This window comes from Ranitomeya variabilis, chromosome 8 (assembly GCF_051348905.1).
Source record: "Ranitomeya variabilis isolate aRanVar5 chromosome 8, aRanVar5.hap1, whole genome shotgun sequence".
NCBI classification, from domain to species: Eukaryota; Metazoa; Chordata; class Amphibia; order Anura; family Dendrobatidae; genus Ranitomeya; species Ranitomeya variabilis.
Genome location: NC_135239.1, coordinates 2,495,326 through 2,522,420, shown reverse-complemented (window position 1 = coordinate 2,522,420; position 27,095 = coordinate 2,495,326). Strand labels below are relative to the sequence as shown.

The 27,095-nt window shown below is 50.7% G+C and overlaps 1 protein-coding gene across 4 annotated transcripts in view; it reads right to left on the bottom strand.

The window, feature by feature from the left end:
• DMBX1 (diencephalon/mesencephalon homeobox 1) overlaps window positions 1–27,095 on the bottom strand; it is a 215,636-nt gene that overhangs the window by 38,074 nt on the left and 150,467 nt on the right. For 2 of the 4 annotated variants that reach the window (XM_077278248.1, XM_077278249.1), the window contains exons 2-4: window positions 18,241–18,406; window positions 9,060–9,238; window positions 8,474–8,828 (exon numbers count right to left, since the gene is read on the bottom strand). In XM_077278248.1, the coding sequence (XP_077134363.1) occupies window positions 8,474–8,828; window positions 9,060–9,238; window positions 18,241–18,394 (688 nt within the window). In that variant the 5' untranslated portion in view covers window positions 18,395–18,406. Of the gene's footprint in view, window positions 1–8,473; window positions 8,829–9,059; window positions 9,255–18,240; window positions 18,407–27,095 lie in introns of all 4 variants that reach the window. The other 2 variants (XM_077278246.1, XM_077278247.1) reach the window with 1 other exon arrangement.

Sequence of the window (27,095 nt, the reverse complement as noted above, 5' to 3'; positions counted from 1 at the left end):
TGTGTGTAACATTCAGTGCATGTGTGTGTAACATTCAGTGTGTGCATGTGTGTAACAGTCAGTGTATGTGTGTGTGTAACATTCAGTGTGTGTGTAACATTAAGTGTATGTGTGTGTGCAACATTCAGTGTGTGCATGTGTGTGTAGCATTCAGTGTATGTATGTGTGTGTAACATTCAGTGTGTGCATGTGTGTGTTGCATTCACTGTGTGCATATGTGTGTAAAACATTCAGAGTATGTGTGTAACATTCAGTGTGTGTAACATTCAGTGTGTGCATGTGTGTAACATTCAATGTGTGTGTGTGTAACATTCAGTGTGTGTGTAAAATTCAGTGTGTAACATTCAGTGTCTATGTGTGTGTAACATTCAGTGTGTGTAACAGTGTGTGTGTGTAACATTCAGTGTGTGTATGTGTGTGCAACATTAAGCGCGTGTAACATTTAGTGTGTGTAACATTCAGTGTGTGTGTAACTTCAGTGTGTGTGTAACATTCACTGTGTGTGTAACATTCAGTGTGTGTATGTGTGTATAGAATTCACTTTGTGTAACATTCAGTGTATGTGTGTAACATTCAGTGTATGTGTGTAGCATTCAGTGTGTGTGTATGTGTGTAACATTCAGTGTGTGTGTGTAACATTTAGTGTGTGTAACATTCTGTGTATGTGTGTGTAACATTCAGTGCATGTATGTGTGTAAAATTCAGTTTGTATGTGTGTGTACAATTCAGTTTGCATGTGTGTGTGTAACATACAGTGTGTATGTTTGTGTAACATTCAGTATTTGTATGTGTGTAACATTCAGTGTGTGTGTAATATTCAGTGTGTGTGTGTGTGTGTGTGTAACATTCAGTGTGTGTATGTGTGTGTAACATTCAGTGTGTGTAACATTCATTGTGTGAATATGTATAACATTCAGTGTGTGTGTGTAACATTCAGTGTGTGTGTAACATTCAGTGTGTGTGTGTAACATTCATTGTGTGAATGTGTGTATAACATTCAGTGTGTGTGTAATATTCAGTGTGTATGTGTGTGTAATATTCAGTGTGTGTAACATTCAGTGTGTGTATGTGTGCGTAACATTCAGTGTGTATGTGTGTGTAACATTCAGTGTGTATGTGTGTGTAACATTCAGTGTGTGTAACATTCATTGTGTGTATGTTTGTGCAACATTCAGTGTGTATGTTTGTGTAACATTGAGTGTCTGTATATTTGTGTAACATTCAGTGTATATATGTGTGTAACATTCAGTGTGTGTATGTGTGTGTAACATTCAGTGTGTATGTGTGTAACATTCAGTGTCTGTGTAACATTCAGTGTGTGTATGTGTGTGTAATTTTCAGTGTGTATGTGTGTAGCAATATTCAGTGTGTGTATAGGTGTGTGTAACATTCAGTGTGTGTATGTGTAACATTAAGTGTGTGTATGTATGTGTGTAATATTCACTGTGTATGTGTGTGTAACATTCAGTGCGTGTATGTGTGTAACATTCAGTGTGTATGTGTGTAACATTCAGTGTCTGTGTAACATTCAGTGTGTGTATGTGTCTGTGTGTAATATTCAGTGTATGTATGTATCACTATAATGCCAAAAATGCCATATTATATTGTGAGTTTAGTTTCAGAAGGACATGGCTTTCTACACACACAATGCAGATGCGGCCCCCCTTTCTTCCTCCCCCCCTGCATTCCTCCACCCAAAGGCAAAGCCTAGAGCAGCGACACTGGGTAACTTGAAACTAGTGTGTGAGCAGGGTGTGGCTTTAAACTGCAGGTGACCAATCCTGCAAAGCCACCCCTTGTCTCTCCCCTCTCACTCAGGAATGCCTTTGCAGACTCTAAGAACGTAAATAACCAAGATCAGTGCATATCATTAACCAGCCCTTTAGTGATGTCACAGGCTCAGATGTATAAGTCACTATATTAGCCCAGCCTACAGTCTGGGCCCGGGAAGTGATCTAATGCAGCTTGGCAAATCAGTTCTATGCATCTGGATGTATTTTTCCTCCTACGCCACAGGCCAGCCAAGATGATACCATGACATAACCTGGAATTTCTCTTTTCAACGTTAATCCTATTTTATTTTGTAATCTGTAATGTATGTACGAATTGTCTCCTTTCTAATAACTTTGTATACCTTGTAAACACTGCCTAATTTTTCATAGCGTAAAATATTTAATTGATAGCTTGTCTCTCCTGCTCTATAACGAACTGTGTCCTCTGAAGTGAATTGCGCTACTAATTTGGGTTGGCTTCGGACCCATTAATCGGAGCTGGTGGTAGCATACTTTGCTCTGTGCAATTGGGAATCTTTGCAGCGACGGCGGCGTTGATAATTATTGTTCCCGCCAGTGTGTGAGTAATTATATCGCCCTCGCGGCAGTGTGCCCAATAGCCAGTACATAGCAGGCAGCCTTTCTGGTGACTAATTACCCTAGGTGCAGTACCTAATCTGACTTGAGGGTAAGGGAGGCGCCAGAGAGCTGCAAGTTCCAAACCGGAACTGGGAAGTGAGATATAGTTAAATCCCCTTTAGAAGGAACCAGGGGCAACAAAACAACCCCGGTGTATGACAAACTGGTGTGAGTTGTGGGGACAATAAAGATATTCTCCCCTGGATCCCTGACACATTGGGAGGATCTGTGACATAGTGTTGGCAGCAGAGTGTGAACCGTGACAGTATGTATGTGTGACATTCAGTGTGTGTATGTGTGTGTAACATTCAGTGTATGTATGTGTGTGTAACATTCAGTGTGTGTATGTGTGTGTGACATTCAGTGTATGTATGTGTGTGTCATTCAGTGAGTGTGTGTAACATTCCGTGTATGTATGTGTGTGTAATATTCAGTGTGTGTTTGTGTGTAACATTCAGTGTGTATGTGTGTGTGTAACATTCAGTGCGTGCATGTGTGTGTAACATTCAGCGTGTATGTGTGTGTGTAACATTCAGTGTGTATGTGTGTGTAACATTCAGTGTGTATCATTCAGTGTGTGTGTAACGTTCAGTGTGTATGTGTGTGTGTAACATTTAGTGTGTATCTGTGTAACATTCTGTGTGTATGTGTGTGTAACATTCAGCGTGTATGTGTGTAACAATCAGTGTGTGTATGTGAGTGTATGTGTGTGTAACATTCAGTGTATGTGTAACATTCAGTGTGTGTATGTGCGTGTAACATTCAGTGTGCGTATGTGTGTGTATGTCACGATAATATATAAAATGTAATATGATTATTAGTTTTCCCTGATAGCACACCACTGTGGGCTTTGACCCCCCTTCTCTCTGTGTTTCTGCTGGCAGAGAAGTGTATAGTATTTGGATCCCAAATCCCTCCTGGCCCCCCCACAAGAATTTTCATTGCGCTTGTAACTGCACAAATCTCCCTCCAGCTCCAGCTGAAACTGGTCTGATCTGTCCTTCAAGACAGGAGGTTCTTTGTTATAATATACACTGCGTGCAGAATTATTAGGCAAGTTGTATTTTAGAGGATTATTTTTATTATTGATCAACAACTATGTTCTCAATCAACCCAAAAGACTCATACATATCACAGCTTAATATTTTTGGAAGTTGGAGTGGGGTTTTCTTAGATTTGGCTATCTTAGGAGGATATCTGTTTGTGTAGGTAACTATTACTGTGCAGAATTATTAGGCAACTTAATAAAAACCAAATATATTCCCACCTCACTTGTTTATTTTCTCCAGGTAAACCAATATCACTGCACAACATTTAGAAATAAACATTTCTGACATGCAAAAACAAAACAAAAAAAATGAGTGACCAATATAGCCACCTTTCTTTACAGTATGATGACACTCAGCAGCCTCCATCCATAAATTCTGTCAGTTGCTTGATCTGTTTACGACCAACATTGCGTGCAGCAGCCACCACAGCCTCCAGACACTGTTCCGAGAGGTGGACTGTTTTCCCTCCCTGTAGATCTCACATTTTATGAGGGACCACAGGTTCTCTATGGGGCTCAGATCAGGTGAACAAGAGGGCCATGTCATTATTTTTCCTTCTTTGAGACCTTTTCTGGCCAGCCACGCTGTGGAGTAGTTGGAGGCATGTGATGGAGCATTGTCCTGCATGAAAATCATGTTTTTCTTAAATGATACCGACTTCTTCCTGTACCACTGCTTGAAGAAGTTGTCTTCCAGAAACTGACAGTAGGTCTGGGAGTTGAGCTTCACTCCATCCCCAACCAGAAAAGGTCCCACAAGTTCATCTTTGATGATACCAGCCCATACCAGCACCCACATCCACCTTGCTGGTGTCTGAGTCGGAGTGGAGCTCTCTGCCCTTTACTGATCCAGCCTCTGGTCCATCCATCTTTCCCATCAAGAGTCACACTCATTTCATTAGTCTATAAAACCTTTGAAAAGTCAGTCTTAAGATATTTCTTGGCCCAGCCTTGATGTTTTATCTTATGTTTCGTGTTCAAAGGTGGTCATTTTTCAGCCTTCCTTACCTTGGCCATGTCCCTGAGTATCGCACACCTTGTGCTTTTTGATACTCCAGTAACGTTGCAGCTCTGAAATATGGCAAAACTGGTGGCAAATGGCATCTTGGCAGCTTCACGCTTGATTTTCCTCAATTCATGGGCAGTTATTTTGTGCCTTTTTTGCCCAACACGCTTCTTGCGACCCTGTTGGCTATTTGCCATGAAACACTTGATTGTTTGGTGATCACGCTTCAAATGTTTGGCAATTTCAAGACTGCTGCATCCCTCTGCAAGACATCTCACAATTTTGGACTTTTCAGAGCCCGTCAATTCTCTCTTCTGACCCATTTTGCCAAAGGAAAGGAAGTTGCCTAATAATTAAGCACACCTTATATAGGGTGTTGATGTCATTAGACAACACCTCTCCTCATTACAGAGATGCACATCACCTGATTTACTTAATTGGTAGTTGGCTCTCAAGCCTGAACATCTTGGAGTAGGACAACATGTATGAAAAGTATCATGTGATCCAAAAAACAACTTGCCTAATAATTGTGCACGCAGTGTAGTAAGATATTGGGCCACCGATTTGGGCTAGGAAAATAATAAGTACATATTGCTAACTTCCATTGGTAGATCTGTTAAACACTGTAAGCGTGAGCCGCTAATCACATCGAGTACAAAGTGTGGATTTCTCCAGAACTGTGTGGAACAACTATGACGAATTTGGTACCAATAGAAAGCCAATTTTAATATAAGATGGATGAGGTGTCTGTTATGATTCTGACACGTTCTCCAGCGAAGATAGGGGAATTGTAAGAATTGCTGTTAAAAGTTGTAGTCTGAGGAAAGGGGAGGGTCCAGGGAAACTAGCCTTTTTAGTGATGTCACAGCCGACTAGGTATAAGTCTCTGCACTTCACCCAGCCTTCAGTTTTTGCCTGGGATCACACTATAGAAAGACTATCTCATGAATTGGGATATTTGGCTGCGCCTACCAGCATGGTTTTGCCTGAAATGATCTGAGCACATGTAAGTGTTACTTTCTGTTTTAATCCATGTTATTTTATAATTACTTTGTACATACTTTCAATTGTCTCTTATTGTAACATCCTTGTAATATTTTTATAAACACAGCCTAATCTTTCGGAGTAAAATATTTAAATTACTAGTTTCGTTCTCCTGCTCTAAAACGTACCCTAAGCCTTTGAAGGGAATTACGCTACTGGTTTGGGTTGGCTTCGGACCCGTTTAATCGAAGATGGTGGCAACATACCTTGTTCTGTGTATTTGGGAGTCGTTGTAGCGACGGCGGCGTTGATAATTATTGCTCCTGTCTGAGTGGGAGTAGTGATATCGCCCTCGCCGCAGCGTGCCCAATAGCCAGTACATAGCAGGCAGCCTTTCTGGCGACTAATTACCCTAGGTGCAGTACCTAGTCTGACCTGAGGGTAAGGGGGGCGCCAGAGAGCTGCACGTTTTCAAGTGGAACTGTAAAGCGGGATATACATAAATCCCTGCAGTCTGCGGTATATTGTAGAGCAGTGGGATAACTAAAATAAGTCCCTGCTGTGAATTGATAGGTCAATAACCTTGTGTGTGTTTTCATCACATTGTAGCAGTGGAGGGATAACTAAGATAAGCCCCCTGCACATGTGATAGCCATCTGTTGGCCAAAGGCCACCCTGATCCGTGACATAGGGGTGACAGTCACGGTGTGAATCGTGACAGTGTAACATTCAGTGTGTGTATGTGTGTGTAACTGTGATGGTGTGATATGCTATGTGGGTATCATTTTGTGTATATTTCTGTTTTGCTTGTTTTCATGGTGTTGAGTAGTTATTTGTCATCTGATATTCTCCCCACATTCCTGTACCGTTATCTCTCCACAGGGTCAGTGAATAATGTTGTTTGCTAATATGCTAATAACATGTTGACCTAGCTTGTTGAGACAATGAGCCCCTGCGACCTTCCCCCTCCTGACCTGTGAATGAGGAGTGAGACTTAAAATATCATGAAGGTGAGACAGATCAGTCTTGTTTGGAACTATGAAGTGAACGCAGCACGTCAGAGAGAAGGGGAAGCGTATGGACCATATTTTATCCTCTGTGCTGGATTGTTGGCCTGTTACTGTGTTCTGGACTATTTTTTATCCTTTGTGTGGTGGATCGTATATCTGGACCTTTCGTGTTTTTGCCTAAATAAAGATTCTTGGATCTTTTCACTCATATCTCGCTCTGTTGATGATGTTGATGTGTGATACCGGAGTAGGACCCTGTGACAGTTAGGCCATGTGCACACGTTGCGGATTTCTTGCAGAAATTTCCTGAAGAAAACCGGAAATTTTCTGCAAGAAATCCGCATTTTTTTTTTTGCATTTTTTTTCCGTTTTTTTCGCGTTTTTTTAGCATTCTGCAAGCGTAATTAGCTTGCAGAATGCTAAAGTTTTCCAAGCGATCTGTAGCATCGCTTGGAAAACTGACTGACAAGTTGGTCACACTTGTCAAACATAGTGTTTGACAAGTGTGACCAACTTTTTACTATAGATGCAGCTTATGCAGCATCTATAGTAAAAGATAGAATGTTTAAAAATAATAAAAAAAATAAAAAAATGCTTATACTCACCCAGACATCTCATCAGCGGCGTCCGTTCGTCTTCCTATAGCTGGTCTGTGCGCACAGGGCCTTCCGTGACGTCACGGTCACGTGAGCGGTCACATGACCGCTCACGACCAATCACAGGACAGTGACGTCATCGGCAAGGTCCTTCGCCGCACACCAGCTACAGGAACCGAACGGCAGCGTGCAGCGGGAACACTGCGCGGGACATCGAGGGTGAGTATAGGACTATTTTTTATTTTATTTCTTATTTTTTGACCAGTTATATGGTGCCCAGTGCGTGGAGGAGAGTCTCCTCTCCTCCGCCCTGGGTACCAACCGCACATAATCTGCTTCCTGCATGGTGTGCACAGCCCCGTGCGGGAAGTAAGCAGATCAATGGACTCCTAGGTGTGCGGAATCCCTGCAATTCCGCATTTTTAATGAACATGTTGCTTTTTTTTCCGCTATGCGATTTTTTCGCGGAAAAAATCGCAACATTTGCACAAAAAATGCGGAATACCTTGTAAATAATAGGAGGCATATGTTAGCGTTTTTTTCGCGTTTTTATCACGTTTTTATAGCGAAAAAATGCGAAAAAAACGCTAAAAATCCTGAACGAGTGCACATGGCCTAACATTCAGTGTGTGTATGTGTGTGTAACATTCAGTGTGTGTATGTGTAACATTCAGTGTGTGTACGTGTGTGTAACATTCAGTGTGTGTATGTGTGTGTAACGTTCAGTGTGTGTAACATTCAATGGGTGTATGTGTAATATTCAGTGTGTGTGTAACAGTCAGTGTGTGTATGTGTGTAACATTGAGTGTGTGCATGTGTGTGTGTAACATTCAGTGTGTGTGTGTGTGTGTGTAACATTCAGTGTGTGTATGTGTGTGTAACGTTCAGTGTGTGTAACATTCAATGGGTGTATGTGTAATATTCAGTGTGTGTGTAACAGTCAGTGTGTGTATGTGTGTAACATTGAGTGTGTGCATGTGTGTGTGTAACATTCAGTGTGTGTGTGTGTGTAACATTCAGTGTGTGTATGTGTGTGTAACGTTCAGTGTGTGTAACATTCAATGGGTGTATGTGTAATATTCAGTGTGTGTGTAACAGTCAGTGTGTGTATGTGTGTAACATTGAGTGTGTGTATGTGTGTAACATTCAATGTGTGTATGTGTAACATTCAATGTGTGTATGTGTAACATTCAGTGTGTGTATGTGTGTAACAGTCAGTGTGTGTATGTGTGTAACATTGAGTGTGTGTATGTGTGTAACATTCAATGTGTGTATGTGTAACATTCAGTGTGTGTATGTGTGTAACATTCAGTGTGTGTGTGTAACATTCCTCTTCCACCCTGTGTAATCCAGCACTGTTCACACCCTAGAGGCCATGATGGGAGTGGAGCATCTTATCGCTGTGCTCTTGGTCCTACCTGTTTTGGGACTTGCTCTCTTGTAGCTCAGGACTTTGGCCTCTGTGAGTGGCAATTTTGCGAGTTTGGTTCCTTCCTGTGGGGTTTTGGGATCATCCTCTTTATCCGTTTGCTCTTCTGCTGCAGACTCACTGGCGGACTGGTCAGATAGAGCGGAGTTCAGCTCCAGGTTGGCCTCGCTTACAGAGCCGTGTAGGGTCTTAGTGTCATGGCTGGGTGCTGCTGGCTCTGCAGGGGTGGGATCAACCTTCACATCGCTGCTGCCCAGGTCAGAGTCTTTGTGTTTCTGGAGTTGCTCTTTCTGGAGACTTCTTTGCTTTTTGCGGAATTTAGCTCTTCGGTTCTTAAACCAGACCTACAATGTAAGGAGTATGTGTGATTTCTGTTCTCGCAGGCGGTGATACCACAGAAAGTGCAGCATGTCCATGCATTTCTCCCAACCTTAGTAAAACTTCCTTGCTGGGTCCACACCATCCCCACATACATGATAACCCTGAAACTACGCTCTGACCTTTCTCTATTATGTGCGAGAGCTGTGGCCCATGAGTGGTCCCTCCAGTACCCTGCCGTGTGTATGGCGGTGTACCTGTACTCTGGCCTCTGGTAGGTTGGTGCACATGGCCAGCCGCTCCCTCATCACAACATCTGGGTAGTGCGTTTTCTGGAATGTCTTCTCCAGAGCCTCCAGCTGCTGAGCCGTGAACGCCGTGCGGCTTCTTCTCTGTTTGCGGTGCTGGGACCCATATCGGGCTTCCAGGATAATGTCTTGAAATGTACAGCCGTTGGAAGATAAAACAGCGCCAATTTAATTACAGGAAGGAAAAAGACAATGAATTCTAAAATGAGACAGCCTATGAATCCATCCACTCACCCCCTCACCACTGCCACGGTCTCCCCTCACCACTGCCCCAGTTACCTCTCACCAACGCCCCAGTCACTGTTCACCACCACCCCAGTTACCGTTCACCATTGCCTCAGTCACACCTCACCACCGCCGATCCACTCACCATTCACCACCACCCCAGTCACTGCTCACCACCACCCCAGTCACCGTTCACCGCCGCACTAGTCAACCCTCACCACCGCCGCTCCACTCACCATTCACCACCACCCCAGTCATCCCTCAACACCACCCCACTCACCATTCACCACCACCCCAGTCACCCCTCACCACCGCCCCAGTCACCCCTAACCACCACTCATCACCCCTCACCACCGCAGCTCCACTCATCATTCACCACCACCCCAGTCACCCCTCACCACCGCTCCAGTCACTGTTCACCACCTCCCCATTCACCATTCCCAACTGCTCCAGTCAACCCTCACCACCGCCCCAGTCGCCACTCACCACTGCCACAGCCAATGTTCACTATCGCCCCAGTCACCGTTCGCCACTGCTCCAGTCACTGTTCACCACCTCCCCAGTCATCGTTCACCACCGCACCAGTCACCGTTAACCACCGCCCCAGTCATCCCTCACCACCACTCCAGTCACTCCTCAGCACCGCCCCAGTCACCCCTCACCACTGCCTCAAACACCTCTCACCACCGCCCCTGTCACCATTCACCACCACCCCAGTCACTGTTCACCACCACCCCAGTCACCCCTAACCACCACTCCAGTCACCCTTCACCACCGCCCCACTCAGTCCTCACCACCGCCTGTCACAGTTCTCCACCACCCTAATTACCCCTCACCACTGCCGCTCCAGTCACCATTCATCACCACCCCAGTCACCACTCACCACCACTCCTGTCACCCTTCACCACCGCCCCACTCAGCCCTCACCACCACCCATCACAGTTCATCACCATCCCAGTCACTGTTCTCCACCACCCCAGTCACCCCTAACCACCACTCCAGTCACCCTTCACCACCGCCCCACTCATCCCTCACCACCGCCCGTCACAGTTCACCACCCCAATTACCCCTCACCACTGCCGCTCCAGTCACCATTCATCACCACCCCAGTCACCCTTACCACCGCCCCAGTCACCGTTCATTACCGCTCCAGTCTATGTTCACCCCAATCCAGTCACTGTTCACCACCGCCCCAGTCACCCCTCACCACTGCCCCAGTTACCGTTCACCGCTGCCTCAGTCACACCTCACCACCGCCGATGCACTCACCATTCACCACCTCCCCAGTCACCGTTGCCCCAGTCAACCCTCACCACCGCCGTTCCACTCACCATTAACCACCACCCCAGTCATCCGTCACCACCATCCCACTCCCCATTCACCACCACTCTAGTCACCCCCACCACCGCCGCTCCACTCACCATTCACCACCACCCCAGCCACCTCTCACAACCGCCCCAGTCGCCACTCACCACTGCCACAGTCAATGTTAACCATCACCCCAGTCACCGTTCGCCACCGCTGCAGTCACTGTTCACCACCTCCCCAGTCATCGTTCACCACCGCACCAGTCACCGTTAACCACCGCCCCCAGTCATCCCTCACCACCATCCCACTCACCATTCACCACCACCCCAGTCACCCCTCAACACCGCCCCAGTCACCCCTCACCACTGCCCCAATCACCCCTAACCACCACTCTAGTCAACATTCACCTCAGTCACTGTTCACCACCTCCCCAGTCATTGTTCACCACCGCCCCAGTCACCTTAACCACCGTCCCAGTCATCCTTCACCACCGCCTCAATCACCTCTCACCACCGCCCCAGTCACTGTTCACCACCGACTCAGTCACCATTCACCACCAACCCAGTCATCCCTCACCACCGTCCCAGTTGCCACTCACCACTGCCACAGTCAATATTCACCATCGCCCCAGTCACCGTTCGCCACCGCTCCAGTCACCGTTCGCCACCGCTCCAGTCATGGTTCACCACCGCACCAGTCACCATTGACCCCTGCCCCAGTCATCCCTCACCACCACTCCAGTCACTCCTCAACACCACCCCAGTCACCCCTCACCACCACCCCAGTCACCCCTCACAACTGCCACAGTCACCGTTCACCACCTCCCTAGTCACCCTAGTCACCCCTAACCACCACTCTAGTCTCCCCTCACCACAGCCACTCCACTCACCATTCACCGCCACTCCAGTTACCCATAATCACCACTCCAGTCACCCTTCACCACCACCCCACTCACCATTCATCACCACCCCAGTCAAGTCACCCCTTACCACCGCCCCAGTCACCCCTCACCACCGCCCATCACAGTTCAAGCCCCAATTACCTCTCACCACTTCCGCTCCACTCACCATTCATCACCACCCCAGTCACCCCTCACCACAGCCTCAATCACCTCTTACCACCGTCCCAGTCACTGTTCACCACCTCCCCAGTCATTGTTCACCACCCCCGTCACCCCTCAACACCGCCCCAGTCACTGTTCACCACTGACTCAGTCACAATTCACCACCACCCCAGTCGACGATCATCACCGCCCCAGTCACCGTTCACCACCATGCTAGTCACCGTTCACCACTGCCCAAGTCATGACTCACCATCGCCACAGAAAACATTTACCACTGTCCCAGTCACCGTTCACCACTGCCCCAGTCACCCCTCACCACCATTCTAACCAGTTTACCACTGCCCTAGTCACCTCTCACCACCATCCCAGTCTCTCCTCACCCCCGCTCCAGTCACTCCTCACCACCGCCCCAGTCACCATTCACCACCGCCCAAGTCACCGTTCGCCACCACCCCAGTCACCCCTCACCATCGTTCCAGTCACTGTTCACCACCGCACTAGTCACCCCTCATCACCGCTTCAGTCACCCTCACCACCACCCCTGTCATCGTTCACTACACTGCTCCAGTCAACGTTTGCCACTACCCCAGTCACCTCTCACCACCGTCCCAGTCACTCCCCACTATCGCCCCAGTCACCATTCACCAACACCCCAGTCACCCCTAGCCACCACTCCAGTCACCACTGACCATTGCTCCCATCACCCCTCACCACCGTCACAGTAAATGTTCACCACACCCCAACCACAGTTCACCACTGCCCCAGTCACCGTTCGCCACCTCCCTAGTCACCCCAGTCACCCCTAACCACCACTCTAGTCTCCCCTCACCACAGCCACTCCAGTCACCCTTCACCACCACCCCAGTCACCCCTCACCACCACCCATCACAGTTCAAGCCCCAATTACCCCTCACCACTTCCGCTCCAGTCACCATTCATCACCACCCCAGTCACCCCTTACCACCGCCTCAATCACCATTCATTAAAGCTCCAATCTATGTTCACCCCAGTCACTGTTCACCACCGCCCTAGTCTCCCCTAATCACCACTCCAGTCATCCCTAACCACCACCGCCCTAGTTACCTCTCACCAATGCCCCAGTCACTTTTCACTGCCGCTCATGTCACCCCTTACCACTGCCCCACTCACCCCTCACCATCGATCCAGTCACCCCTCACCAGCGCCACACCATAAATGCAAACGTTCACCATTGCCCCAGTCACTGTTCACCACCGCTCCAGTCGCTGTTCACTATTTCCCCAGTCATCATTCACCACCGCCCCAGTCAACGTTCACCATTGCCCCACTCACCCCTCGCCAGCGCCTCAATCACCTCTCACCACTGTCCCAGTCACTGTTCACCACCTCCCCAGTCATTGTTCACCACCCCCTGTCACCCCTCAACACCGCCCCAGTCACCGTTTACCACCGCCCCAGTCACTGTTCACCACCGCTCCAGTCGCCGTTCACCGCCGCCCCAGTTACCATTCATGACCTCTGCAGTATCCGTTCACCATCATCCCAGTCACCCCTCGCAACCTCCCCAGTCATCGTTTACCACCGATCCAGTCAGTTTACCACTGCCCCAGTCACCGTTCACAACCGCTCCAGTCCCCATTCAACACCGCTCCAGTCACCACTTACCACAGCCCGAGTCATCGTTCATCACCGCCCAAGTCACAATTCACCACTGCCCCAGTCAGGTTCACCACCGCTCCAGTCACCGTTCACCACCCCCCAATCACCATTCACCACTGACCCAGTCACCTCTCACCACTGTGTTAGTCACCGTTCACCACCGCTCCAGTCACCGATCACCACCGCCTCAGTCACTGTTCACCACCGTCCAGTCACCCCTCACCACCACCAGTAATTTTTCACCACCGTCTCATTCACCATTCACCACTACTCCAGTCACCCCTCACCACCGCCCCAGTTACCATTCACCACCGCCACAATCAACATTCACCACAGCCTAAGTCATTCGCCATCATTCCAGTCACTGTTCGCCACCGCCCCAGTCACCGTTCACCACTGCCCCAGTCATCCCTCACCACCACTCCAGTCATCCCTCACCACTGCCCTAGTCACCCCTCACCACCGCCTCAGTCATCACTCACCACCACCCCAGTAACCGTTCAACACCGCCTCAGTCACCGTTCACCACCACCCCAATCACCCCTCACCACCGCCCTAGTCACCCCTCACCATCGCCCCAGTCACGGTTCACCACTTCCCCAGTCTCCCCTGATCACCATTCCAGTCACCCCTCACCACTGCCCTAGTCACCCATCACCATCACACCAGTCATCACTCACGACCTCCAAAGTCATCATTCACCACCGCCCCAGTTACCCCTCACCACCACCTCAATCACCCTTCACCAATGCCCCAGTCACCGTTCACCACCTAGCCAGTCATTCCTCACCACTTCAGTTACCCCTCACCACAACCCCAGTCACAGTTCACCACTGCCCCAGTCACCCCTCACAACTGCCCCAGTCACCATTCACCACCACTTTAGTCACCGTTCATCATCACCCTAGTCACCAATCACCACCGCCTCAGTCACTCCTGATCACCTCCCCAGTCACACCTGATCACCGCTCCAGTCACCCTCACTACCGCCCGAGACACGGCTCACCACCACCGCAGTAAATGTTCACCACTGTACCAGTCACCATTCACCACCGCTCCAGTCACCCCTCACCACTGCCCTAGTCACCCATCACCATCGCACCAGTCACCACTAACGACCTCCAGTCATCATTCACCACCACCCCAGTTACCCCTCATCACCGCCCCAGTCACCGTTCACCACCTCCCAAGTCTCGTTTTACCACCAACGCAGTCACCTCTCACTATCGCCCCAGTCACCATTCACCACCACTCCAGTCTCAATTCACCACTGCACCAGTCACTGTCCACCACCGTCCAAGTCACCCCTAACCACCGCTCCAGTCACCACCACTCCAGTCACCTCTCACCAGCGCCATAGTAAATGTTTACCACCATCCCAATCACGTTCACCACCGTCCTAGTCACCCCTCACCACCGCTCCAGTCACCACTCATCACCACCCTAGTCACTGTTCACCACCGCCCCAGTCACCGTTCACCACCGCCCCAGTCACCAATCACCTCCATCCCAGTCACCCCTCACCATCGCTCCAGTCACTCCTCAATACCGCAGTAGTCACCCCTCACAACCGCTCCAGACACCGTTCACCACCGCCCCAAGCCACCTCTCAACAACTCCCAAGTCACCATTCACCACCTCCCCAGTCACACCTCACCCCCGCACCAGCCATCGTTAACCACCACCCCAGTCATACCTCACCACCATTACAGTCACCCCTCACCACCGCCCGTCACCTCTCACCATCGCTCCAGTCACTGTTCACCACCGCCCCAGTCGCCCCTCAAAACCGCTCCAGTGACAGTTCACCACCGCCTCAGTCACCGTTCACCACTGCCCCAGTCACCGTTCACCACTGCCCCAGTCACCATTCACCACCGCCCGTCTCAGTTCACCACCGCCCCACTCACCCCTCACCACCGCCCCACTGACCCCTCACCACGACCCCAGTCACCTCTCACAACCGCCCCAGTCACCATTCACCACCGCTTCAGTCACTGTTCATCATCGCCCCAGTCACCGTTCATCATCGCCCCAGTCACCGTTCACCACTACCCTAGTAACCGTTCACCGCTGTGCTCCAGTCAATCCTGACCACCGTTCCAGCCACCCCTCACCACTACCCGAGTCACGACTCACCACCGCCGCAGTAAACGGTCACCACTGTCCCAGTCACAGTTCACCACTGCCCCAGTCACCCCTCACAACTGCCCCAGTCACCATTCACCACCACTTTAGTCACCATTCATCATCACCCTAGTCACCATTCACCACCGCCCCAGTCACTCCTGATCACCTCCCCAGTCACACCTGATCACCGCTCCAGTCACCCCTCACTACCGCCCGAGACACGGCTCACCACCGCCGCAGTAAATGTTCACCACTGTACCAGTCACCGTTCACCACCACTCCAGTCACCCCTCACCACTGCCCTAGTCACCCATCACCATCGCACCAGTCACCACTAACGACCTCCAGTCATCATTCACCACCACCCCAGTTACCCCTCATCACCGCCCCAGTCACCGTTCACCACCTCCCAAGTCTCGTTTTACCACCAACGCAGTCACCTCTCACTATCGCCCCAGTCACCATTCACCACCACTCCAGTCTCAATTCACCACTGCACCAGTCACTGTCCACCACCGTCCAAGTCACCCCTAACCACCGCTCCAGTCACCACCACTCCAGTCACCTCTCACCAGCGCCATAGTAAATGTTCACCACCATCCCAATCACGTTCACCACCATCCTAGTCACCCCTCACCACCGCACCAGTCACCACTCATCACCACCCTAGTCACTGATCACCACTGCCCCAGTCACCCTTCACCACCACCCCAGTCACCGTTCACCACCGCCCCAGTCAATCACCTCCATCCCAGTCACCCCTCACCATCGCTCCAGTCACTCCTCAATACCGCAGTAGTCACCCCTCACAACTGCTCCAGACACCGTTCACCACCGCCCCAAGCCACCTCTCAACAACTCCCAAGTCACCATTCACCACCTCCCCAGTCACCCCTCACCCCCGCACCAGCCATCGTTAACCACCGCCCCAGTCATACCTCACCACCATTACAGTCACCCCTCACCACCGCCCGTCACCTCTCACCATCGCTCCAGTCACCGTTCACCACCGCCCCAGTCGCCCCTCAAAACCGCTCCAGTGACAGTTCACCACCGCCTCAGTCACCGGTAACCACCGCCCCAGTCACCGTACACCACTGCCCCAGTCACCGTTCACCACTGCCCCAGTCACCATTCACCACCGCCCCAGTCACCATTCACCACTGCCAGTCATCCCTCACCACCGCTCGTCACCATTCAACACCATGCCAGTCACCCCTCACTACCGCCCGTCACAGTTCACCACCGCCCCAGTCACCCCTCACCACTGCCCCACTGACCCCTCACCACGACCCCAGTCACCTCTCACAACCGCCCCAGTCACCATTCACCACCGCTTCAGTCACCGTTCATCATCGCCCCAGTCACCGTTCATCATCGCCCCAGTCACCGTTCACCACTACCCTAGTAACCGTTCACCGCTGTGCTCCAGTCAATCCTGACCACCGTTCCAGTCACCCCTCACCACCACCCGAGTCACGAGTCACCACCGCTGCAGTAAAGGGTCACCACTGTCCCAGTCACTGTTCACCACGGCTCCAGTCACCCATCACCACCGCACCAATTACTCACCATCTCCACAGTCATCGTTACCGCTCCAGTCACCCCTCACCACCGCCCGTCACTGTTCACCACCGCTCTAGTCACCATTCACCACTGCTCGAGTCACTGTTCACCACCGCCCAAGTCACCATTCAACACCGCCCCAGTCACCACTCGCAACCTCCCATTCACCGTTTACCACCGATCCAGTCACAGTTCACCACTGCCCCAGTCACCGTTCATCACCACCCAATTCACCCCTCACCACTGCCTTAGTCAGGTTCACCACCGCTACAGTCACCCCTCACCACTGCCCCAGTCACCCCTCGCAACTTCCCCAGTCACCGTTTACCACCGATCCAGTCACAGTTCACCACTGCCCCAGTCACCGCTTACCACCGCCCGAGTCACCGTTCATCACCACCCAAATCACCCCTCACCACCGCCCTAGTCAGGTTCACCACCGCTACAATCACCCATCACCACTGCCCCACCACCATTCTAATCACAGTTTACCACCACCCTAGTCACCTCTCACCACCATCCCAGTCTCTCCTCACCCCCGCTCTAGTCACCTTTCACCAGCGCCCCAGTCACTCCTCACCACCGCCCCCAGTCACCATTCACCACCGCCCCAGTCACCGTTCGCCACTACCGCAGTCACCTCTCACCACCGCCCCAGTCTCTCCCCACTATTGCCCCAGTCACCATTCACCAACACCCCAGTCACCGTTCACCACCACTCCAGTCTCTGTTCACTACCACCCCAGTCACCATTCACCACCGCCCCAGTCACAACTAGCCACCATTCCAGTCACCACTGACCATTGCTCCCGTCACCCCTCACCACCGCCCCAGTCACCCCTCACCACCGCTCTAGTCACAGTTTACCACCACCCCAGTCACTCCTCACCATCACCCCAGTCACTGTTCACCACCACCCCAGTCACCATTCACCACCCCAGTCACTGTTCACCATCGCCCCAGTCACCGTTTACCACCATTCCAGTCACCCCTCACCACCGCTCTAGTCACAGTTTACCACCACCCCAGTCACTCCTCACCATCACCCCAGTCACTGTTCACCACCACCCCTGTCACCGTTCACCACCACCCCCAGTCACTGTTCACCACCGTCAAAGTCTTCGCCACAGTCACCCCACCCTGGTACCCACTGCTCCCCAGTATAAACTAATATGCACTGTAAAGGTCCCATTATCTTACCAGCCAGTCTCTCAGCCAGGGTCAAAGCGTGGACAGAGGGCCGGTAGTCCGGGGTGTGCTGCGCTTGCTGTGCTGCCTGTTGGTGCAGGTTATACATGGCGCTGAGTGAGTTCATCGCATGCAGTGAATATCCATTCACTCCGTAATGCTGCATGGCAGGAAATTTCTGGGGAGAGATCGGGACCATCATTACCAGAATTATCTCAACCACCATAACGAGTATCACTCTCTTCATCATTGCAATAATGGTCCGGACACTGTGATCCCCACTGAAGCTCATCGTGGACCCTTTTTCATTGTTCTTCAGATGAGATGCTGCAAATAAATAATAAAACCCCATAATCTCCACAAATGTCCCCCGAACTGAAGACCTAAACTATATATAAGGACGACACCACATGTATCGGCCACGGTGCTGTGTGGTCAGATGACACAGGGATCGCTGTAATCCCACACACAGACCCTGCACTGTATATAGGGACGACACCACATGTAGGTCTTTTATTAAATAAAAAATACTTTACATGACAATAACTAAGATACATTACAAATAAAACACAACAGAACAAAACATAAGAACAAAGCTCCAATCAGACGACAACAAACGACAAAAACCACAAAGAAATAAACCAGAAATGGAACCAAAATGGAGAAAGTTCATGACCTACAAATCAGGGACGAGAAAGAAAAAATCCAATAAAATAAAGGAAGCAAAACTAAAAGACGACAAACAAAATACTCATAACTACATGAATACCCCTGTAAAAATGATAAATAATATAAAATCATGTAAGACCCCCGGCCCAGCTTCATTCATACTACTATATACAACCCCAACTACATTCACACCGTCCTATATACAATATTATATACAATATATACACTATAAACACATTATACTAAACCGAACACTATACAACACCACAAACACAACAAAACCCTACTGGTCCCACTGCCTTACAGCCACCCCCTTACACCACCACATTCACCCCACAACAAACCTAAATGCAATACAGTGTACAACATTAACATTTGTTTGTTTGTTTTTTAATATATATACACACCTACTCTAACTATCCCGCCACCCCTGATCCAGCTCTGGCCACAAAGTTCAGGAATTATCCGAGCTAGGATCAGGCCCCAAAGTTTTTCCCCAGGCCGTGCCTGGGCCAGGCCAGATCAGTCTCTTATCACCACCTTTGAACCATCAGGCCCTCATCTGCTCACCTGGCCCCTACCAGCGCTGCGGCAGTTTAACGCTATTGACGTGTGGGCCCGCGCCTGCACGTCAATACTTAACAGCCGTCAGCCAATCGGAGGCTAGCAGTTGACATCAGCCACAGCGCGCACGTCGCCGGCGACCTGCACGCTTCAGCTGCGCAGAGGGAGCTTCGCCACAGGAGCGCGGCTAGGTAAGAAGAACTCTTTTTTTATTTTTATTGAGAGCGGCAATCTGGAGGGCCCGGGGCAGAATGCTGGAGACACGGGGTGTCACAATTATGGATACACTGGGGTCAGAATGCTGGATACACTGGGGGCAGAATGCTGGACACACTGGGGAAGAATGATGGACACACTGGGGGCAGAATGCTGGACATACTGGGGGCAGAATGCTGGAGACACTGGGGTCAGAATGCTGGACACACTCAGGGCAAAATGCTGGACACACTGGGGTCAGAATGCTGGACACACTGGGGTCAGAATGCTGGACACACTGGGGTCAGAATGCTGGACACACTGGGGGCAAAATGCTGGACACACTGGGGTCAGAATGCTGGACACACTGGGGTCAGAATGCTGGAGACACTGGGGTCAGAATGCTGGAGACACTGGGGGCAGAATGCTGGACACACTGGGGGCAGAATGCTGGAGACACTGGGGTCAAAATGCTGGACACACTGGGGTCAGAATGCTGGAGACACTGGGGTCAAAATGCTGGACACACTGGGGTCAGAATGCTGGAGACACTGGGGTCAGAATGCTGGACACACTGGGGTCAGAATGCTGGACACACTGGGGTCAGAATGCTGGAGACACTGGGGTCAGAATGCTGGACACACTGGGGGAAGAATGCTGGAGACATTGGGGACAGAATGCTGGAGACACTGGGGGCAGAATGCTGGACACACTGGGGGCAGAATGCTGAACACACTGCGGTCAGAATGCTGGACACACTGGGGTCAGAATGCTGGAGACACTGGGGTCAGAATGCTGGACACACTGGGGTCAGAATGCTGGAGACACTGGGGTCAGAATGCTGGACACACTGGGGTCAGAATGCTGGAGACACTGGGGTCAGAATGCTGGACACACTGGGGTCAAAATGCTGGACACACTGGGGTCAGAATACTGGAGACACAGGGGTCAGAATGCTGGACACACTGGGGTCAGAATGCTGGACACACTGGGGGCAGAATGCTGGACACACTGGGGGCAGAATGCTGGACACACTGGGGTCAGAATGCTGGACACACTGGGGTCAGAATGCTGGACACACTGGGGTCAGAATGCTGGAGACACTGGGGGCAGAATGCTGGACACACTGGGGGCAGAATGCTGGAGACACTGCGGTCAGAATGCTGGACACACTGGGGGCAGAATGCTGGACACACTGGGGGCAGAATGCTGGAGACACTGGGGTCAGAATGCTGGACACACTGGGGTCAGAATGCTGGAGACACTGGGGTCAAAATGCTGGAGACACTGGGGTCAGAATGCTGGAGACACTGGGGTCAGAATGCTGGAGACACTGGGGTCAGAATGCTGGAGACACTGGGGTCAAAATACTGGAGACACTGGGGTCAGAATGCTGGAGACACTGGGGTCAGAATGCTGGTCACACTGGGGGCAGAATGCTGGACACACTGGGGTCAGGATGCTGGAGACACTGCGGTCAGAATGCTGGACACACTGGGGCAGAATGCTGGACACACTGGGGTCAGAATGCTGGACACACTGGGGCAGAATGCTGGACACACTGGGGGCAGAATGCTGGAGACACTGGGGTCAAAATGCTGGACACACTGGGGTCAGAATGCTGGAGACACTGGGGGCAGAATGATGGACACACTGGGGTCAGAATGCTGGACACACTGGGGTCAGAATGCTGGACACACTGGGGTCAGAATGCTGGTGACACTGTGGTCAGAATGCTGGACACACTGGGGGCAAAATGCTGGACACACAGTGGTCAGAATGCTGGACACACTGGGGTCAGAATGCTGGACACACTGGGGGCAGAATGCTGGACACACTGGGGGCAGAATGCTGGACACACTGGGGTCAGAATGCTGGACACACTGGGGTGAGAATGCTGGACACACTGGGGTCAGAATGCTGGACACACTGGGGTCAGAATGCTGGACACACTGGGGTCAGGATGCTGGAGACACTGCGGTCAGAATGCTGGACACACTGGGGCAGAATGCTGGACACACTGGGGTCAGAATGCTGGACACACTGGGGCAGAATGCTGGACACACTGGGGGCAGAATGCTGGAGACACTGGGGTCAAAATGCTGGACACACTGGGGTCAGAATGCTGGACACACTGGGGTCAGAATGATGGACACACTGGGGTCAGAATGCTGGACACACTGGGGTCAGAATGCTGGACACACTGGGGTCAGAATGCTGGTGACACTGCGGTCAGAATGCTGGACACACTGGGGGCAAAATGCTGGACACACAGTGGTCAGAATGCTGGACACACTGGGGTCAGAATGCTGGACACACTGGGGGCAGAATGCTGGACACACTGGGGTCAGAATGCTGGACACACTGGGGTGAGAATGCTGGACACACTGGGGTCAGAATGCTGGACACACTGGGGTCAGAATGCTGGAGACACTGCGGTCAGAATGCTGAACACCCTGGGGGTAGAATGCTGGACACACTGGGGGTACAATGCTGGACACACTGGGGGAAGAATGCTGGACACACTGGGCGCAGAATGCTGGACACACTGGGGTCAGAATGCTCGACACACTGGGGTCAGAATGCTGGACACACTGGGGTCAGAATGCTGGAGACACTGGGGTCAGAATGCTGGACACACTGGGGTTAGAATGCTGGACACACTGGGGTCAGAATGCTGGACACACTGGGGTCAGAATGCTGGACACACTGGGGTCAGAATGCTGGAGACACTGGGGGCAGAATGCTGGAGACACTGGGGTCAGAATGCTGGACACACTGGGGTCAGAATGCTGGACACACTGGGGTTAGAATGCTGGACACACTGGGGTCAGAATGCTGGACACACTGGGGTCAGAATGCTGGACACACTGGGGTCAGAATGCTGGACACACTGGGGTCAGAATGCTGGACACACTGGGGTCAGAATGCTGGAGACACTGGGGTCAGAAAGCTGGAGACACTGGGGGCAGAATGCTGGAGACACTGGGGGCAGAATGCTGGACACACTGGGGGCAAGACTGGAGACAGATGGGGCAGGATTGGAGACAGATGGGGCAGGATTGGAGACAGATGGGGCAGGATTGGAGATAGATGGGGCAGGATTGCAGGCATGGGGGCATGATTGGAAACATAGCGGGCAGAATGGAGATACGGGCATGATTGGAGACACGGGGCACAAAGGAGATACGGGGCATGATTGGAGACATGGGGCAGGATGAAAGACATGGGGGAATGATTGGAGACACTGGGGGCAGGATTGGAGACAGATCGTGCAGGATCATGGGGCAGAATGGATACGATGGAGATCATATGGGGCACAATGGATACTCATGAGGGCAGGACGGGAAAACAGATGGCTGAAGCCAGGAATGAGAGACACGGGGCTAGGATGGGGAATATTATTACCATAGGGGCTAATTAAGGGATATTATTACTGCAGTGATATATTTATTTTATTTTTTGAGTATACCGTTTTAAATGGGGGGGGGGCGGTCCCGTTACTATGTAGAGAGACACCATGTCGCCTTTTTTTTCCTCATGTGGTGAAATGTAGAAGTTGGGAAAAATTAAGTAATGTGTTCTGCAAGCGGAGCTCGAGATAACTGTGTTATTTCCTGCAGAGACGAGTCCTGGCTGGAAGAAGTGATGGCGATCTGTGTTGGATGAAAGATGAAGGACTTCACCTAGAGACGTCACTGGTGAGTCAGTGTTACCTATACACTGACACTATACACTGTACACTATATACAGAGCTCCTGTGTATAATGTCACCAGTGATCACTGTATTACCTGTACACAGACACTGCATACTAAGTACAGATCTCCTGTATATAATGGCACTTATGGTGATAGTAGTGTGTTTTTTTTATTACTGATTAGTATTGTAGTATTCAGTCACTATGTGGTGGTAATATGTGGTCTGGTCATGGTGTTGTGGTATTTGTCCCTTATATGTGCTATTTGGTCACTTTGTGGTGGTATTATGTGCTCTGGTCATGGTGCGGTGGTATTTGTTCCTTGTATGTGATATTATTCGGTCACTGGTGGTAATATGTGGTCTTGTCATGGTGTAGCGGTATTTGTTCTTTGTATGTGATATTATTGGTCATTTTAAAAATTGAAAAATAAAAATATAAAAAATATACCTAAATTGTATTGCATATTTTAACAAATATTTAATAGGTTACAGTAGAGTAGGGCCCAGCCAAAAGTGTCTACCGTGTTATGGTGGCGGCTTAAAAAAATCTTTTGGCCAAAACAAAAGCTGCCGACTATATGTGTGATCTGGTGATGGAAACTGTTACTGTGTGATAGGTGAGAAGTGGAGTTTCACTCAGCAACTATTTTTCTGGAATAATCTGGTTCAGGTATATGATGACCCCGTCGCATGACCCCGTCACATGACCGGGGGGAGGGCACACAGAGTCTGAACAGCCCGGGGCCCTGGCTACCCTTAATCCTCCCCTGTATACAATATATACATAAACCAACATCACAGAACACAATCTACATACTCACCACCCAAGGCTCAAGTTCGATGCCTGCAAACCTTCTATTAAGGGAACAGAAATACAAATCAAAAATCTAGGGTGTAAAGATATCAGCCCACCACCAGGATATAGGAGCGCTAACGGACTAAGGCACCCTGAAGGAGAAACCCCTCCAGAGATGGGCCGCCCTCCGGGCACCCTGTCCTCCACACTCCAGAGAACGCACCTTCACCAGGGCACCTAGGATGCTGCTACAAACTTCATATACATGGAGGATTTTACTCTGCGTCGAAACTAAAACTCGTGTGTTCCACGTGAAGTACCTGACCACTGCGCTGACTAAGAATAAAGTGGTTCGGTCCCTTCTCCCAAGGTCTCTGAATGCTCCATAGGCCCACTCAGCATAGGACAGAGTGGCCAGCCGCGGCCAACCAATGGAAGCGCCCACCCTGTTGTACACCTCTGTATTAAAGGGACAATGAAGCAGGAAGTGCTCCATGCTTTCCAGCATGGTAGCGCAAGCCTCACGGGGACAATTCCTGTCCACGGAGCTCCTGTGCTTCAAATTGTCCCTCACATACAACTTACCGTGGGAGCAGCGCCAAGTCAAGTCCCAATACTTCTTGGGGATCCTGCTAGAATTTAACAAACTTAACCAACCTCTAGATCCCGACTTGGGCAGTCCCTGAGGACCAATGGTTTCTAAAAATGCGAAAGCAAGACCTGCATGTCGAGGAGTCACCTCCCACATTCCCAGACCCCACCGGCACATAATTTTCAGAACCGGGGTAACATAAGCCGGGAGATGCCCGTGCGGTGTGTGAAGATCCTTCACTCTTCCCCCTATCTCCCATTCCTGGAAGAAAGGCTGAAACCATCCCTTGCAGGAGAATACCCACGGAGGAGCCCTCTCTTTCCAGAGGTTTGCCACGTTAACTTTCAAAAAGGTGTTCACTAGGAACACCACGGGGTTCACCATATTCAAGCCCCCTAGTCTCCTCGTGCTGTAAGTGACCTCCAGTTTGACTAGGTTTAGTCTATTCCCCCATAACATCTGGAAGAACAGACTGTAGACCCTTGTCCAGAGAGGCTCTGGCAAGGCACAGACGCTGCCCAGGTAGATTAGCAAGGGGAGCAGGAAAGCTTTGCACAGGTCAACCCTTTCCCTCAGGGTCAAAGACCAACCCTTACATTGGTCCACTCTTTGGGCGACACCTTTGATTCATGGGGTAATCACCCTGGCCAAATTCGATGCCTAGGACTTTGGCATGTTCTTGGGGTTCAGGGAGGGTGTCTGGAAGATTAAACGAGGGATCCCCCCCTCCCAGCCAGAGACTCTCACACTTGTCTTGGTTGACCTTGGACCCGGATGCCTCCGAGTAGCTCTCCACATCTGACATCACCACCATCGCCTCCTCTTGCGAAGAAACAAAGACGGACAACACCACATGTAACGGCTGCCGTGCTGCGCAGTCACATGACATAGGGATCCCTGTAATCCCACACACAGACCCTGCACTGTATATAGGTGTCAGGGGGGGTTACCTTCTCTGCTCCATGCCTGGAACCACTTAGCTGTGCAGCAGGTTTCTCTGGGGGCAGACAGAGACCGGGACAGGAAGGAAGCCGGGATGAGAGAGGAAAGAGGCGCGCGTTCCAGGGCTAGAGCAGCATGTACTGGAGAGAGAGCAGCGTGTGCAGCAGAGAGAGCAGCGGGTGCCGCTGGGAGAGCAGCGGATACAGCAGACAGAACAGCACGCAGCTGCGCTCCGAGGAAGAGAGAGAGCTCCCAGTCAGAGGACTGAGACAGGGAGATTGTCCAGAAAGACTGCATCTTGTGAGTACGTGAAAGAAGACAGGAGACTGTGACTGGAGAGGTGCACCCTGACGCCCATGCAGAGACAGTGATCATGCAGAGATAGTGGCCCATGCAGAGACAGTGGCCCCTAGTACCCACGGTATTAGTGCAGAGCCCCTGATTCCTGTGAGGAGACCTAATAATAGACTGAGCATCGTTCTCCCGGGATAAGCTGCACTGTTGAGGCAACAGACTCAGAGCACAGGGGACCACGTTTGCCTAGCAAACCCTCTGCTCATCACAGCAACCCCTTAAACCCCAGGTTGCGGGTTCCTAGAGACTACACAGCCCACGGATAACAGAGGGACGACAAGTGTCGCTGTTTCTCGGTGCCTACGTTGGAGAAGACGACCCTACAAGCAAGTCCTCATCAGACTGATGTGTTTTCCCAAGAAATTCCATTTACTACTGTTACACTGTTTGACTGTCTGGGAACTTATACTGCTTCCCATATATTTTGCACCGTTATTTTATCAGTTTATATTCTACTGCTTTCTCCCTGCGAGAAGAATATTGCCCCTGTTAACCCCCCCCCAACAGTTGGTCTGTCTGTTCCGTGGTGACATACTCTACCATGCACTCTATTACATAGGGACAACACCACATGTATCGGCCGCAGTGCTGTGCAGTCACATGACAGACCCTGCACTGTATATAGGGACAACACCACATGTATCGGCATGCGGTACTGTGCAGTCACATGAAATAGGGATCCCTGTAATCCCACGCACAGACCCTGCACTGTATATAGGAACAACACCACATGTATCGGCTGCGGTATTGTGCGGTCACATGAAATAGGGATCCCTGTAATCCCACACACAGACCCTGCACTGTATATAGGGACAACTGTCATGATTCCCAATGGCAGGGACTTAGGCAAAAAACGGACAAGCTCTAGGAAGGATGGTATCTTAGGTAACCACGATACTGAACCTAACACGCAACTAAAAATAGCCAGGGGGTGTGCCTACGTTGTCTCTAGACACCTCGCGCCAGCCGGAGAACTAACTACCCCTAATAGAGGAATACACAGACCTGACTTGCCTCCAGGGAAACCCCAAAGGTTATAGTAGCCCCCCACATGT